Below are 15875 nucleotides of genomic sequence, written 5' to 3' on the forward strand. Positions count from 1 at the left end.
TATTGATGTGAAATGTTGTTATAAAATACAAATGATTAATTTTTTTGTCTTCTATGTATAGAAACTAGTGGCTATTAGTTATACAAATTAAAAACATGTAAACTACAGGCAAATTCTTTTAATGTTTGTACATGGTGCTATATTTATAACATAGCTCAAAAGTAACATACTCTTTTTTTCATTTGTAATTGTAATTATTATGCATTAACTTTTTAAACAAACTCCAGGGCTTAATGATAAAAAAACTTTCTTTCTTTTAAGAACTAATTTAATTATATAAGTGTATAAAAGGTGTTTATTGCTGCAATATAAGACTTTATGTGAAAATGTGTGTGTGTGTGTGTAGTAAAAACAATATCAGCCTCTCACATGAAGGCCAGTGAACTACAATGTTATAACTAGTAGATGGCCTCATATATGCATGCACTTTTATCAAGGTTTCATATACTGTAACCTCATACTGCATGTATTACATTGACAAGAATCTTAATTTTCCCAGTTTATAGTAAATTAATCATAATTTGTAAACATAGATACATAAGCAACTGCTTCTGGAACTTATTAAGTGAACAATTTTGGAATTAAATTTAATATGTGAAATGACTCAATTCATAAAATATATACATAAGTGTTCCAATTGATTCTGCTTTTATTTTGGCATAGATAGTGATATTTAAAAGAAAAACTATATTTGTAGAGAGCACATTGTCTTGAAACAAAGCTGCATAAGCATTTATAGCAAATATTATTTAATTACTTACACATTTCATATATATTGAGGTTTATAGCCTTTGGTACATATCAGTTATTTCCTAAGTTTTTATGATAAAAAAAATGTGCGTATATATATATATATATGTATGTGTGTGTGTGTAGTTTTGATAATGAAGGCATTTCTGGGTCATCAATATTAAAGCATAAATGTTCTTCGTGTATTTATTTTTATATGTGTTTGTAAGAAACTTGTAATAAAAATCTTTGATTCAACTTCAAAAACAAAAGACAAGAAGCTTTTTTTTTAAGTTTTAGGAATCTTTTGGATACTGTACAAGCTTGTGACTTGGCACAGAAAATTTTTATATGGCTGAGTATAAGTTTGTTTGTTTGTTTTTCTGAAAGAAAGAGATATGGATATACTGTTCTTGATGTATAATTTTAGAAGGCATATTAAGCATACAATGACTAGAAACTTTTTCAAGATGACACACACTATTCATAGTGTTTGAAACCAAGGTCATTAGTTTGAGCCCATGGCAATTGGCAACTGTATCTGTATCTTTTTACTAGTTAATAATTATTTCTTTCTTACAAGTGTAAAAATTACTTTTCTATTTTATTGATTAATTATTCTTTAGAATTATACAAAAGAAGAGCACAATATTGGAAGTTTTTGAAAAGAAGTTTCATTAATATATTTTGTTTTGTGCTATTATTCATAGATAGTATGTGCATGCATGCTTTATTAACAATGATAATATTTTGTCATGTATTGTTATTAGAGTTATTTAATTCTATTTAACAAATTTGCAGCAATAAAAACAAGCATTTAATTCAAATTTTATAGAACTTTTTCAAAGTATAAAACCTTAATTTTATCTTAAACATCTTCCATTCTAGTGAAACATTGATGGCTTTACCAACCCTGAATAGTTTGAAACAAGAACAAGAAACTAATGGGTAAGTAAAGTATATAATGACGGCAGTTAGAGAAAAGGATCGATTTTCAGCTCTAACAATGATATGTTTTAAAATGAGACTTTACTCCTAAACTTGTTGGTGATTCATTATCTTGTATGAGCTCTTTTCATTTTTAGTTATCTTGGATGATATTTGTATAAGAACTGATTTCTGTGGGCTGCCTTGTTTGCTCTTTTGTGCAGTTATATTGAAAACTTACTGTGGTTAATGATACATTAAATAGCTAATATCTTCTGCTTCTTGGGAAAGCCCATGGCTCAGAAATATTCTGTAAATTAATTGAAAGCATTAATTTTGTTTGACAACTATTGTAGTCAAGTTCGCATGTATTATACTGAAACTACTCAAAAGCATTATTTAGGATAAAAATAATGAATAAATTAAAATTGTAGTGATAGTACACTCCCATAACAGAAAAAATATTTCATTGGACTTTTGCAATAGTAATTCCATTTCAAACTAGTTTATATCCTTCCTGTAAAACATTTTCTTCTGTAAAATGTTAGCTGCTGAAAGGAAAGAACTATCACAGTCAGGGTAACGTAGTGTATAGGTTTTTAGTCCACTAAAGGCTATTTTTACTTTGATTGCTTCTAGGCAACTATCTCTTCAAACTATTCAGGTAAGTCATCATCATTAAGAGTTTACTTATTAGTACCTCTTAATAAATGTTTTTCACCTTTTGGTGAGCAAAATAATTATTTCATCAATATTTGAGTTGTCTTATCAATCTGTCAATATCTCAGTTGCATAAAACTCATACTTTGCTGGAATAATCTGATGTTAAATTTAATATTTTTCTTGCAAGTCAGCTTATCATTGTTTACCATTTCTAAATAACATTACTTTTTTAGCTAAAAGTTAAAAACAAGAGTTCTTACTGTTTGTGTGTAAATAAGCTAAATTAGCTTGTATGAGAGCATTTTAACTCAACCATAATGTTTATATATCCTATATTAATATAAAAAATCCCTTTTTCTATAAAAGTATTGAAAAGAACCTGCTTTTTAATATTTCTACTTTTTATAGTCTCCCTCCATATTGTAGTTACATCACAATTTGCTCATGATATGTCATGAAAGTTGATTATTACTTGGTAATTTTACACTTTTCCTCCCTCATTGTTTCCATACAATGATATGAAAACAGTATTGTAACTTTTTATCCCTCATTGTTTCCGTAGAATAATATTAAAACAATATTGTATTCAAACTTTAGCACCTTCTTTTCTTAAATAAAGTTTACACAACACTAATTTATAAGTTTCTTTTTTTTTCACCATGGAAATACCAGGCTCAGAGGTAAGGTCAAGTATTGTTGAAGTTATAATTGGTCATGCTTTTGGTCAATCAACTTGATTTTTGTTTTACAGAGACAGAAACAAGTTAGAAACATAATCCAATTTAGGTAGGTACTTAAAATGAACATATTAGACAAATAATTCCAATATGTAGACAAAATATCACTATTTATCCAGCATAAATTGACTAGGAGAATAATGTGACCTTTATCTTCCTTCAACAATATTTTATAGTTTATCCATTTAGAAATGAAATAGAAAGTAAGATTGAACTTAGGTTTTACATTACAATAAAATTACATGAAAGATATTAAATCAGAAAATGCTCTTAAAAATATACTTACTTCTTGCTTGCAAGATTGAAATAAGTATAACTGTGATCAGAATTGTCTGAGAAATTCCTCTTAATTCTATAGACATGGGCTCATGTATTTTACATGACCTTGTAACTACTGTCAAATGAAGAAGCTATGCATATGATAACACTGAAAGTACTTAATTTATATGTAAAAAAATTGGCAAGATTTTAGTAAGTACAAGAAGTCTTTTGTACACAAAAAAATTCAGTTATTTTTACTAAAGATTTGTCTGAATAGATGGAGTCAGAATGTTGAACTGCTCCAAATACAAAATGATTTTCATGTTAAGATTAAATATACTTTCTTTATCTTAAAGGCTTGTAAGAGTATACATCTGTTACTACTTAATTTTTATTGTTAAATTTCCCTTTGAACTCTCTCAAACTAATAATTCTGACACAAATTGTAACTGAGTCAGTGAACATGTAGCTCATGTTACCATATTGAATGTAGTAATGCATGAGCTGCTAACATGAACATCTTTCTAAGAAATATATTTTAGAATGTAAATTTTGCATTTGAAAAATGGTACATAATATCTTAAAACAAACACAGTCTTCTCCTTATGGGATTGGTTAAACATTTTCAAGCTATCTATATAATTTGTATTCTATATTTTTATTTATATATATATATCTTTTATTATACATGCCATCAAAATCTAAACAACACTACCATACTTACATCAGTAAATTGTACATAACATGTTCTTTGGTTATGCCACTATGACCTACAGCAGTGTATACCATCAAAGGCCACATAATATGTACCATACAAAACTACATAACATGTTTTGTATACCCCACCAGACTTTACATGCACATAACACACTTGTTGTGTACACCACCCAAAATTAGTGTTAGGAGAGATATATAAAAAATAATATCCAGTCTACATAGTATATGGATCAATCTTTAGAATTGTTATTTTGTATCCAGCATCTTTCACTTTTATGGGGAATTTTATTGAGAAAAATGTTAAAGTAAATGCACATTTATATTGTATTGTTTCGGTTAGTTTTCAGACTTAGTATATTTATCTTGCTTACATACCCATACTGTGTTACATGTATAATGTGTCCCTAGGAAAACTTCTGTTGGAGAAGAGAGGTGTCTTTAACATTTTCAGGTCATTTTTAAGGGTGTGTTTATGTTCTATCTACAAAAGTATATTTAGGTTATTTCTTGTTAAGGATATCAGTTATATCCAGTATTATTGTCAACAAAATTGGAATTTTAAGTATTCAATATTGTATATTGGATAAATGCTAACAGAAGACTAAAAATCTGGGTTTTTTTCAAAGGAAATGTAAACTTTTTTAATATATATATATAGTTTCATTTAACAATCATGTAATACCAAGATGCTTATTAAAGCTTTTAAGCCATACAAATGTTTATAATATCAATATCTGAAAACCAAGCTTTATTATTATAGTAAGGTACATATCCAGTCAGTGAAAATTGCCCATAACCTGTATAATGTTAGAATAATACCTGTCATGAATCTTGGCAGACATTCATATTATTCAAGTACATAAATGTTATCTTATTTCTTTTGAGTTTTAGTCAAGAAACTTTAAAGAGATGAGTTTTGCTATATCAGAATATAGAATACCTATTTTACATTGATTTTCTTAAAATAAATGTAAAAATAGAATGCAAAAATACACCTGATAGAACTAAAATGCTTTTAAAATGGTGTCAAGTTTATTTGTTCAATAACTGTTACTTCTGTGTACACTTGTATATGTTACAAGTGTGTATAAAGTATACAACTGTATACACAAGTAATATATATATATATATATATATATATATATGTATCTCCCTAATTGTGAAAGTTTGCAAAAATTAGTAATTGTTTACCTGACATATATGTCAGTATACAAGTTGAAATAGCCAGTTTTATCTAAAAATTATTCTCACTCCCCCATTCCTGATGCTTATGTAGTAGTAGTAATTTGCATACATCCTTAAAACAACTTGTATGGTATTGTATATTAACCAGTGAAATGATGTGTTTTAAACATTAGATATATAATAGGCTTTTTAAATGCCATAAAATAAAATGTGAAAATAATGTACTTTAATGTGTGTGTACGGAAAAGTATGTTCCAGGCAGGATTACTGTATAGTTATTTGACTTACTCAGGCTAAAAATGAAATGTTTTGACAAGCTAAATACCTGTTTTGTGTGAAATTTAACATTTTACTATAATTTTATATATATTTCTTTAATATTAATCAAAGCTGTATAATAAAAACTGATATTAAAATTTTAGTAATATTATGGATTTTTAATTGTTTATACAATGCAGTAGTTTCCAGTATTTCCCATCTTGTCTACCACATAAATCAGTATATTAATCTTTCTACTGTATCTTGCTACCTGTAAATTGTATTCATGAAATTTTTGATTGCGTTGAATATCTGCCACACATTTTAATTGTTTTGTCTTTCTTTTATATGTTCAAGTATTTTTATTTTCATTTCATTAGGCAAGGCAAGTGTTATTCCTTTTTAAATGATGATTTTTTTTTTTGGAAAAAAAAGTTCTTATGTAAATTTTCTTTTTAACTTTTAATATTCATATAAAAGAAAACTTCCTTGTACATAAACATTTGAATAAAGCAAAACATTAATATCCACTTTGGAAAGATATCATGATAAGAATAATTACATAATGAGCATCCTATGCAATTCACACTGAACTACCAAAGTGTACTTAGTTTATTTAGAAAAATATATATTTTGTCTTGTTTGACATTTAAAAGTAGATAAAACTGCTTGCATCACTTGTGATCAGAGTGAACCAATATTATTACAGTAAGATTAGTGAGAAATTTGTAAAATTTCTAAAAGTTTATTTTTATCTTTTAGTACTGAGGATCAAAAAAATTATTCATAGTGTAGATTTAGAAAGAAAATAACACTGTTGAAGTGTGTCATTAAAGATATACTGTGTAGTAGCAGCATTAAAGCTTTTTTTTTTTATTACTGTTGTGTCATTGAGGTACAGCTACTGTGTGTCTGGTCACTCTTCAAGGTAATCAATTATGTATTGTGAAACCTTGGCATGTACACTTAATTACTGTTTAGGTAGAGGGTGTGCTGTCTGTATTTGCTTCTTGGGTTCCCTATATTTACATCTACACCTATTCACTGTAATTTTTATATTCTGCAGTTCTTTTGTCTGGTTAAGTACATAGAATTTACAATCAACTTCCTGTCTTGAAAAATAATTTCTGTTTGTTCTTATGCTTATTTTTTGTATACAACACAACTTTTTAGCACTTTAGTGCATTAGTAGTGATGTCAAAACATGTTTTTTGTATTAAACTCATAAGCTACAAAGGTAGCCCTAAAAGAATTGCACGTAGGTCTGAAATCTATGAAAACAAAAGCTGTTCCCTTTGATATTTTACATTTGTTAATTTATTATAAACAAAAAAGACTATTGTTGTTGTCAAAGTAAACATGATAAATTAACAATTTGAACATTTGTATCTACATAATAATTTCATGTAGGTACAAACAGTAAACTCACTTCATTCATCATGATATACTATATTTTACGTTATTTAAAACCAAATTGGGATAAATCTTTGGGCTTTTCTAATATTCACTGATTTGATATTTCTTGGATGATACAAAAGTTTAGTTGATCATGGTTGTTTTTTGGGAGGATTTTTTTGATAGTTTATCATGGCTAAACAGTGATATACATCTGAAAAAATATAGAGTGAATATTGGAGAAAGCCCAGGATTTATCCCAAACTTATGTGAAAGCAACTTATCCTGCTGAATATATGCAATAGTCAAAAGACTTTTGTTGTATGATCAACACAATATATAACCACTATAAAATTTGGAGATTCCTCTGGAATATATTATGTGTTTAGCTAAGAAGATATAGCTGAAAAAAGATATGAAAAAGAGGGTTATTATATGTTATACATTCTATAACATAGCACACACAAACAAACAGATATTATGCTGTAGGCCCTATGGCACAACATAACAGAAAGGTTAAAGCATATATAAGTTTGGAACACTTTGTTTTTTAACAGTATACAATGTTAATAACATAACTTTGTAACTGCATTTTTTCTTGCATAGTTGTGTACTTTTCTTACAAAAATAATATTACTGTCTTGTAATAAAATTTGTGCACATCCCGAATGGATAAATATTATGTGTACAATATTAAGTTCTTAAGCCTTATTTGAAAAACTACTGTTATTAATCAAAAGTAGTACAGATGAATATTTGTAAATAAAATTTCTTAACTTATTTATTCGTGTTCTGTTAAGCAGTCTACCTTTCATTTTTTAAAATTGGTGTTGTGAGTTTAAGCTGACTTGCCCAAGATAAGAGTCAGCATTTACTACAAATACTAGAAAATAATGTTTCCTAGTCTTGGACTTCGTCACAAATTTAAGAAAGCAACAAGTCCTGTATAAGATATTTTTCATGCTATTTATATCTTAGAATCTTTTTTATTATTGCAAAATAGTATCCTAGCTATCTTCATAATGTCACTAAATATTGAATGATTAGGGCTAAACTCATTTTAGCCACAGAAATTCTTACACGTCATCTAAGTGGAATTTGCGCACAGTTTATTCTAAAGTTATTTCAGCACATTTTTAATAATGTGAACTGTAGAAATAGTCACTCTCACCTGACATAGAAGATATTTTTCTTATTAAAAAAAACAAGAGTTAAATCACTCACTCAAAATATCCATTCAAACATAAAATGGGGAAAAAATTATTATTTTTCTATTTTAGTTTATTTAGACAATATGTAACTATGGGATATCAAGTTGTCAACCCTCATCATTAAAAAAACAACCATTTTAGCTTTATGTCCTGTTTTACCAACCTCAGTTTTCATCTCTTGAGGAAAACATCTTTAACTAAGGTAATTGTTGCTTAAAAAATAATTTCATTACAGTTTAATTGATGTTTATGAAAAATTCCAAACATATAATTCATGCAAGACTTCAGGCTCTAAACAGTTTTTAAGTAAATAACTAAATAAAATACTATCCAAGACTATTCTCTGTTTTGTCAAAAAATGTAAAATATTCTATTATGAATTATAATATTAATAACTTTGTGAAATTTTCCTTTGTAATAAAATGCACTTTTATATTAATGAAAAAAAATGTCATAAAGTAATTTGTATTTGATGATAAAAATTTAGCTAGAAACATGTTTTGTCTCCCTCATCCATTTTATTTGATAAGGTCCTCAGAATACAGTATATTTCAAAAGAGAATGGTACTCAAGTCAGGGTAGGGATGCACAAGCTAAAACATATGAATTACATATATACTTCAGATGTATAGAACTTAACCAGCATTGACTTAAGACTTCTTTGTGAGAAAGATTTATTGGAACATACTAAGTTGTGAGTTTATAATGTATATGACAGTTTTTGCATAAATAGATTTATTCACAAGGACAAAAACTTCGCACAATTTTTGGGCAAATAAGAACTATTCTTTGACATAGTATATGTACTTTCATGCATTTTGTGAATCAAAACATTATTAATAACAGTTCCTTGTTACATTCACATATGCAGATAATGTCTATAAGTTCATAGCTTCCTGTTACATTGAAATTTTTCTTACTTCTTTAAGATTAAAAGAAAAGCAAATCACAATTCTGTCTCTCAGATTAAGCAATAAATATTTTGTTTGAAATAATTCCATTTATATTGATGCCTAGCCATGAATAGAATAATAATTGGACGTGTTGGAAGGCACCTGTTGGTTCAGTACACTAAATCTGGCTACTATGTCAGGCTGGATGATGAAAGCAGACCTAAGACTGCTAAAACTTTTAGCACATAGGAAGAACTGTATGAAGCCTGAACCACTTTTGAGGAGATGATGGAGTTTCTGCTTGGAGATGTATTTAAGTTTTTGTTTACACATTTCAGCCTACTTATGAGAACTTTGAAGATAGTATGCCAATATATCAAAGATACAGGTTTTAAATTGAAATAAAAAAAGTTTGTTAATGCTCTTGAAAGTAGCATTTCTTGTTCACATAGTAGGCAGAAAAGGAGTGTCCACTGATCCTTCAAAGGTGTTACAGTGATTGAGGAATGGCACCTACTTGAGACAAAGTGAGAATTCTGCAGATATTTTAAGTTTTTTGTCATACCACAGTTTGTGGTCAGTTTCTCCAAGATAGGTGCACCACTGCACTCACTGAAGCTGATTCACACTTAGATTAGATGTATGAAAGCAAGCAGGTATTCCCAATCCTAAAGTGTAATTTAGTCAAAGTACTAGTATTGGTTTATCAAGATTGGATGTGGATCCCAGTGGTAGTGAATTAGAGCAGTATTATCAGTATGGAGTGTGTAATTGTGTATGATGGTTGTACTTCTTAACTCGTGAACAACAGTACTGTATGACAAAGAAGGACTGCATGCATTATTACCATTACTTATATGGTGAGAAATTCAGTATTTGAGTGGATCTTGCAATTGGAGATGGATGTAAGTATTCAAGGTATAGGTGCATGTTAAACAAAGATGCTGCAGGAAGAGTATTTTTTTTTAGTAGAACACTATCTAGAATAGCAGTATGGAAATACCAATGAATTTTCTTATGATATGGTGGGAGTATGTTCATTTACTAAATGTATAGATCCTTAACATGTGACATTGGTCAAATCCAATACAACAACAGTGATTATATATCGCACAAACAGTAACAATTCTGCTTGCAAATGGACAGTGCGAATGATCCAGACATAACTTGGGTGCTGCTTTCTATGCAGTAAAGTAAAGAATAACCATTACAAAGTAAAAGTATCACTGATACACATAACAGTTGGCACAGTTTTCTTACCATAGTTAAAACTGGCCATGTAAGAGAAAACTATCAACAAGGTTTTGGATACAGATGGTCCGTCTCCTGAAATTGATAAAAGTAATCAGTATTTACTGGTCATTAATAATTATTTCATTGCACAGACTGAAGTTTACCAATTGACTAATGCTTTAGTGTCAGCTGTCACTGATGTGCTTGCTGAAAAATGATTAACACAATTTAACACAAAATACATGGATCAAAACACCAACCTCAGTAGTTAGTTGTTTCTAGTTATGTCAAGTATGGTTTTGATGAAAATACATACTTATCATTTCCTCTGTATGGTGGTTTTGCTAAACAAACAATACAGACATTGAAGGAAGTGTTTGCTTTATTTGTGAATTCTGATAGAAGCAGTTGGGATGAGTACCTACTATACATTATGATGGCACACTGTGCACCTGAATGACAATTGTCTTATTGCTCTATGAACATCTTGATGTTTGGAAATAAAGTAAAGCTCCCAGTAGATCTGAAGTATGCCCCTCTACATATTACAGGTGTACCAAAGGGTCTACAGAATTATATGGAACAGTTGAATTTTGCAATAAGTAATACATATGAATTTACTGTCATTACTTGAGTAAATGTGTTGGATTTGTTAAGATGTATTAAGACAACACATGAGCAAAATAAAAGTTTGGGCCTGGTGACTGGATATTGCTGTGGTATGTATGTTTCAACAGCAGATAAGCAACTAAGCTCTGGCTTGACTAGTCTGTATCATAACAGGTAAGCAAATAAAGATTTATAAGCATAAGGAAGAGTTTTATTGACAGTGGAACATGCTACATGTTTCATCAAAACCTTGCATGTTCAGAAACCATAGAAATCATCAAAGCAAACAATCTATCACTAAACCATGATAATGGCCCCTAGAAACACAAGTCATATTTGGCAAGGTCTATTCACTTTATCAGACTTGACCTTCATCTATATCCTGTCACCTGCTGACATCATTTCCATCACATTTAATGCTTGTGTCTTTTGCCTTTGTAACTATATATAAACCCTGTATTGCTTAGTACAGATCATACCCAAAGAAGACAGACCAAGATTTTGTCAAAACATATGGTATGTTCCACCATCAATAAAACTCTTCCTCATGCTTATAAATCATTATTTGATTACCTGTTATTATATTAGCATAATGTGCTTCCTTACTCAAGTAGTCTGTATTATGTATGTTCAAGCTCAACCTGGTGAATTATGAGGTGCTGTAGTTACTGCATATTGCAGTTGATGGATATCTCGGTTCCTGATGAGTCACATAAGGAAATGTCAACAGAGGAACAGTTTGACAGCTACTTTGGTCAACTAAGACACATGTTGGATTCCTAATTGTTATAACATTGGTTGTTTTACAAATTAATGACAGAAAGAAAGTTCTGCTTTTTTATCTCCTAAGCTATCAAGCAATGCTGGTTGCCAAAACATTGATGTGAATTTTGTGATAATTATCTGTCTAGTGAGTTGTGACAACATTACTGTGGTACAGACCATATGATACTTGCTAGTTAAACACAGCTGAAGTCATCATTTAAGATTCTAGGGCACTGATGATTAGTTTGTCCATTGATGATAACTAGAATTTTTTAAATTCTAATAAGCTGAGAGAACATTGTAACCCTAACTTCTCAGTGTGGATTTCTTTACATGATGAGGGGGATATCCTGCAGGGAAAGTTCTGCTTGTACAGTTTACACCTTTGGGATTTAGACATCCACCCCCTATGTTTGCCATTCTTGGCAACTCCTGAAAGAGAAGAGAGAATCTTAATGGTTGAGTGGTGCCTCAGTTGTGTGCCAAGGTCACTGCAACACACTACTTGGGCCTCGAAATACTATAGGTGGGAGGCATTAGAGTGGCTTCCCCAAGGTTAAGTTACTGGTCAGTTGAGGCTAGGGACATCCAAGTGTCCCCACTGGGTGTTGTGGACATTATTGAGTTGTATGGTTTGTAATACTACATGTAGGTAATTACAATGTATTTAAACCATAAAGAAGTTTTAAAAGAAAGCCAGAACTTTTTGATTCACTAGGGTTGACATAAGTAGCATTTATTTATGATGTTAAGAGCAATAGAGGGAACATATTGTAACCATTAGATTATTGAACCACATTAATACAGGTACTGAAGAAGATTTAAAATAAAGGATTATATACAAGTCTTTGAAAGTGCAATTTCTTATGTATCACAAAACAGCAGATTCAACTACATTGTGGTGCTGAATTTTTCAAATATTTATGATAGTTGCAGTTTTATTGCACAGAGCAATAGTTTCTTTTTTCTTTCCTTTTCTTTTGAGATAATGTTTGTTGTTTTTTTTTAGAAAACTAGCTTATGTACAGTATTACTTAACTTTAGTAATTAGTAAAAAGTTCATTAAATAACATAATAGCTTGTTTGTTTGATAAAATAGACCATACAGGTATTTGTGGTCAAACCTTAGCAATTTTTATTAAAGTCTTGATGTACCTTAGTGTGCTATGGCTAGAGGGAAGAAAATCTTACTCTTACAGACTTGTGATAAACACACACATAATTAAAGTACCTCATACAAAAGATTGACTATACTTGTAGAAAATTCATTGACAAAAGTCACATAAAAAAATAAAGGGTTGTTGTTCTTATTCAAGAAAGGGCAGTTCATTTTGAGACAAATTAATAGGTTTATTGTTACTGTGTTTCAAGTTTTATGTAGAGTTATTAGATTTACACTGTGTTTTTTATCACCTTTTATTGTCTGAATTATTCCAGTACAAATGAATTTTTTACTTGTACAGAACATTTAATATGTGTCTGAATTTTCTATTAGTTGATGTCTTAATGATTATTTTAATTTGAACAGTGAGATTTCCAACAATAATGGTAATAGTGACAACCAAAATCAGAGTAGTGAAGACACAACCCGATCTACACAAGTAGTACTCCAAGGGAAGAAGAATAGACTGCCTCTGACCAACTATGATGATTGTTCTTACAGTACCACTAAACGATTCTGTGTTAGCACAGAAAGAGATCCAATTGACAGCCCAGTACCAGAAGTTAGCAGGTAGATTATAAATGTCATGTTTTTTATGGAATCAACATTTTGGTCTTTAACAGTCTGAGACCTGTAGTTATGTGTTAATATGGTTTTTGTTACTTACTATAAGTGAACTTTTTTATTTTGTCACATCAAAAAAAGGAGTAAATGTTGATAACAGAAAAATAAATACATTGGCTATTTTGTTTAGCATTTGCTATATAATTCTTTTTTTGTAAAATTTTTACACAAAGTGAAATAATTTCATTTATTTCTTGGATCCTCATTCAGAATTATTATTTTGTGACTTTGGTTTTAACTCTTTTGTTACATCTACATTCATTATCAAATGTATGAGATTTTTACCACTTTATTATAGAAAATCATCTTTAATTTATAGCAAAATGTGAAGTATATTATTTCTGTTCTTGTTCACAATAGTCTTTCCAAGGTGACAATCCAATGGTTTTTTCTGGGATTTTTTTGTACCTTTGGCTCATGTTTTCTGTTGTCAAGCCACCCTGCAGTTTGACTGTTGCCTATATCATGTTTGATGACTTGATAAGATTTAACAATACAGTATATTAATTTCATAGATCTTTGTGATTTCTTTAACATTTTAGATATCGACACAGCTCATCTGTACCTGATTTGCATGCAGCAGCATCACAGTCTCCTGCTTCAATCACTGTTGATACATCCGTCCTCACTCATATGCTTCAACTATCATCTGTATCTCCTTCAACTATCCACAATCAAGTGACAGCACAAGAATCCAACTCTTCGATAGTTCTTCCTGTTCTCCATAGCACAGAATTTCAGTACATTCTTGGGGCTGCAACTGCCATAGCCACCAAAATGCATGAGGAAACAATGACATATCTAAACCAAGGTATGTATGTTCTCAGATAAAATTACTGTAAATACCTGATAAATTAAATTAATGTCACTTGATGGTCCTTTACATGATCTGTGATAGTGTTTATGAATTCAGTGTTCATGTCTGTTTAAGCTTTGTCATACAAGTGTTTTGTAAAATTATGTAAAACATAAACTGTATACATGTTATGTTTATTTTAATTAAGTTGTGCTTAGGAATTATGATCCTTTTATGAATCCAATTTTAATTTATTATACAGGACAGTCATATGAAATTAAGCTGAAAAAACTGGGAGACCTAACAGAAATGAGAGGAAAGTTATTAAAGGTAACAAGACTTTGTTTAATACTATTTTTTAACCCTGAATTCATTACTTAACCAGACCAAAATCCCTAAAATGTGGTGATGAATTGTTACATCATTACATTTGTTAGTACAAATTTTTTACTTTTGATTATTGTATCATTTAGATTTGTGTCTGAAGAGTCTAAAACCAGTGAAAAAAAAACTTTGAAGTTGGTTGCCCACAGTGACATATTTTGATAATGGTCGATAGTTATTTTTTGTAAACTTGGCTACAAACTTAGATATTTCAACTCAAGCAATAACTAGAAATTAATGTATTAAAAGCATTAAGAGAAAAAGTACATAAGATGACATTTCCAAAATGTTTTAGTGAAAGGAACAATGGATGAGCTTCATTAACATTTGAATCATCATCTTCAAAATCTAAGACAACATCTTCTACTCTAAAAAAAAGCATAAAAATATATATTATTTCCACTTCTAGTTTCCTTTGTTTGTTTTGAAAGTCTTTGTCCTCTTTGTTTTGTTTTTTCTTGATAACTTTCTTTCGTTAGATATCCCAATGCGGTTACATACGTGCTGACTGAATTTATTACACTTGAAAAACCTTGTTATTCTCAGGTACACTAACTTCCTTCAAAAGTAATCAGGTAGGACCCACAGAATAATAGTGGGTTCAGGCAGAAAATGTTTTATGGGAGTGAATCTAAATTCTGTGACTCTGAATGAGTTGTAAACAATAAAGAGACCAGACACAATATAAAATACAGTGAAAACAATATTTATTCCACAAAATAATCACAGGATAGTGCCTTCACAGGGATCTCTGTGAAGAAACAAAAGTCTATAAATCGGTCCTAGACTTAGAAAGTATAACATTTATACACAAAAAAATTACTCTGTTCATGCACTACCTTCATCACAGTTTATCATTGCTATTGAAAAATATGTGGGGTTGTAACCTCAGAGTATCACCTAACCCACCAGTGGAAAAGATTGTTGTGTACTTTCACGTATAATGATGTACTTTACAGAAATTTATACCATGAGATAGTGTATGTTATTTCATAAGTTAATGACCCGGAATAACAGTTAACTACAGTGAAAGAAACTTATCCACTTGCTTGACCAACATTTTGTAGTTAAAACTACTTATAAGCATGATATATTTTATGGAAATATATACTAGAAAACATAACATAACCATTTCACTTTGCATTTGCAAGTAGTAGGAGGCATAAGGTCATCTTTTGATGTTCTACTTTTGTTTTCATATTTTAAAATAGTAAATAGCACAAAAAGAAGCACTTGGCTTTGGGCTAGAAAATGGATAATATTGGTTAAAGGAAGGGTTGAACTAATTTGCAATGAAATGTTACAGAATGGAAGTCCTAGTCCACA

At 29.8% G+C, this 15875-nt stretch overlaps 1 protein-coding gene across 1 annotated transcript in view; it reads left to right on the top strand.

Moving 5' to 3' along the window:
* Positions 1 to 15875, top strand: part of LOC106463920 (transcription factor CP2-like) — a 79734-nt gene that overhangs the window by 23811 nt on the left and 40048 nt on the right. The window contains exons 3-6 of the mRNA XM_022391836.1: positions 1618 to 1677; positions 13112 to 13315; positions 13912 to 14180; positions 14428 to 14495. Coding sequence (XP_022247544.1) covers positions 1618 to 1677; positions 13112 to 13315; positions 13912 to 14180; positions 14428 to 14495 — 601 coding nt within the window. The remainder of the gene's footprint in view (positions 1 to 1617; positions 1678 to 13111; positions 13316 to 13911; positions 14181 to 14427; positions 14496 to 15875) is intronic.

This window comes from Limulus polyphemus, unplaced genomic scaffold (assembly GCF_000517525.1).
Source record: "Limulus polyphemus unplaced genomic scaffold, Limulus_polyphemus-2.1.2 Scaffold56, whole genome shotgun sequence".
NCBI classification, from domain to species: domain Eukaryota; kingdom Metazoa; phylum Arthropoda; class Merostomata; order Xiphosura; family Limulidae; genus Limulus; species Limulus polyphemus.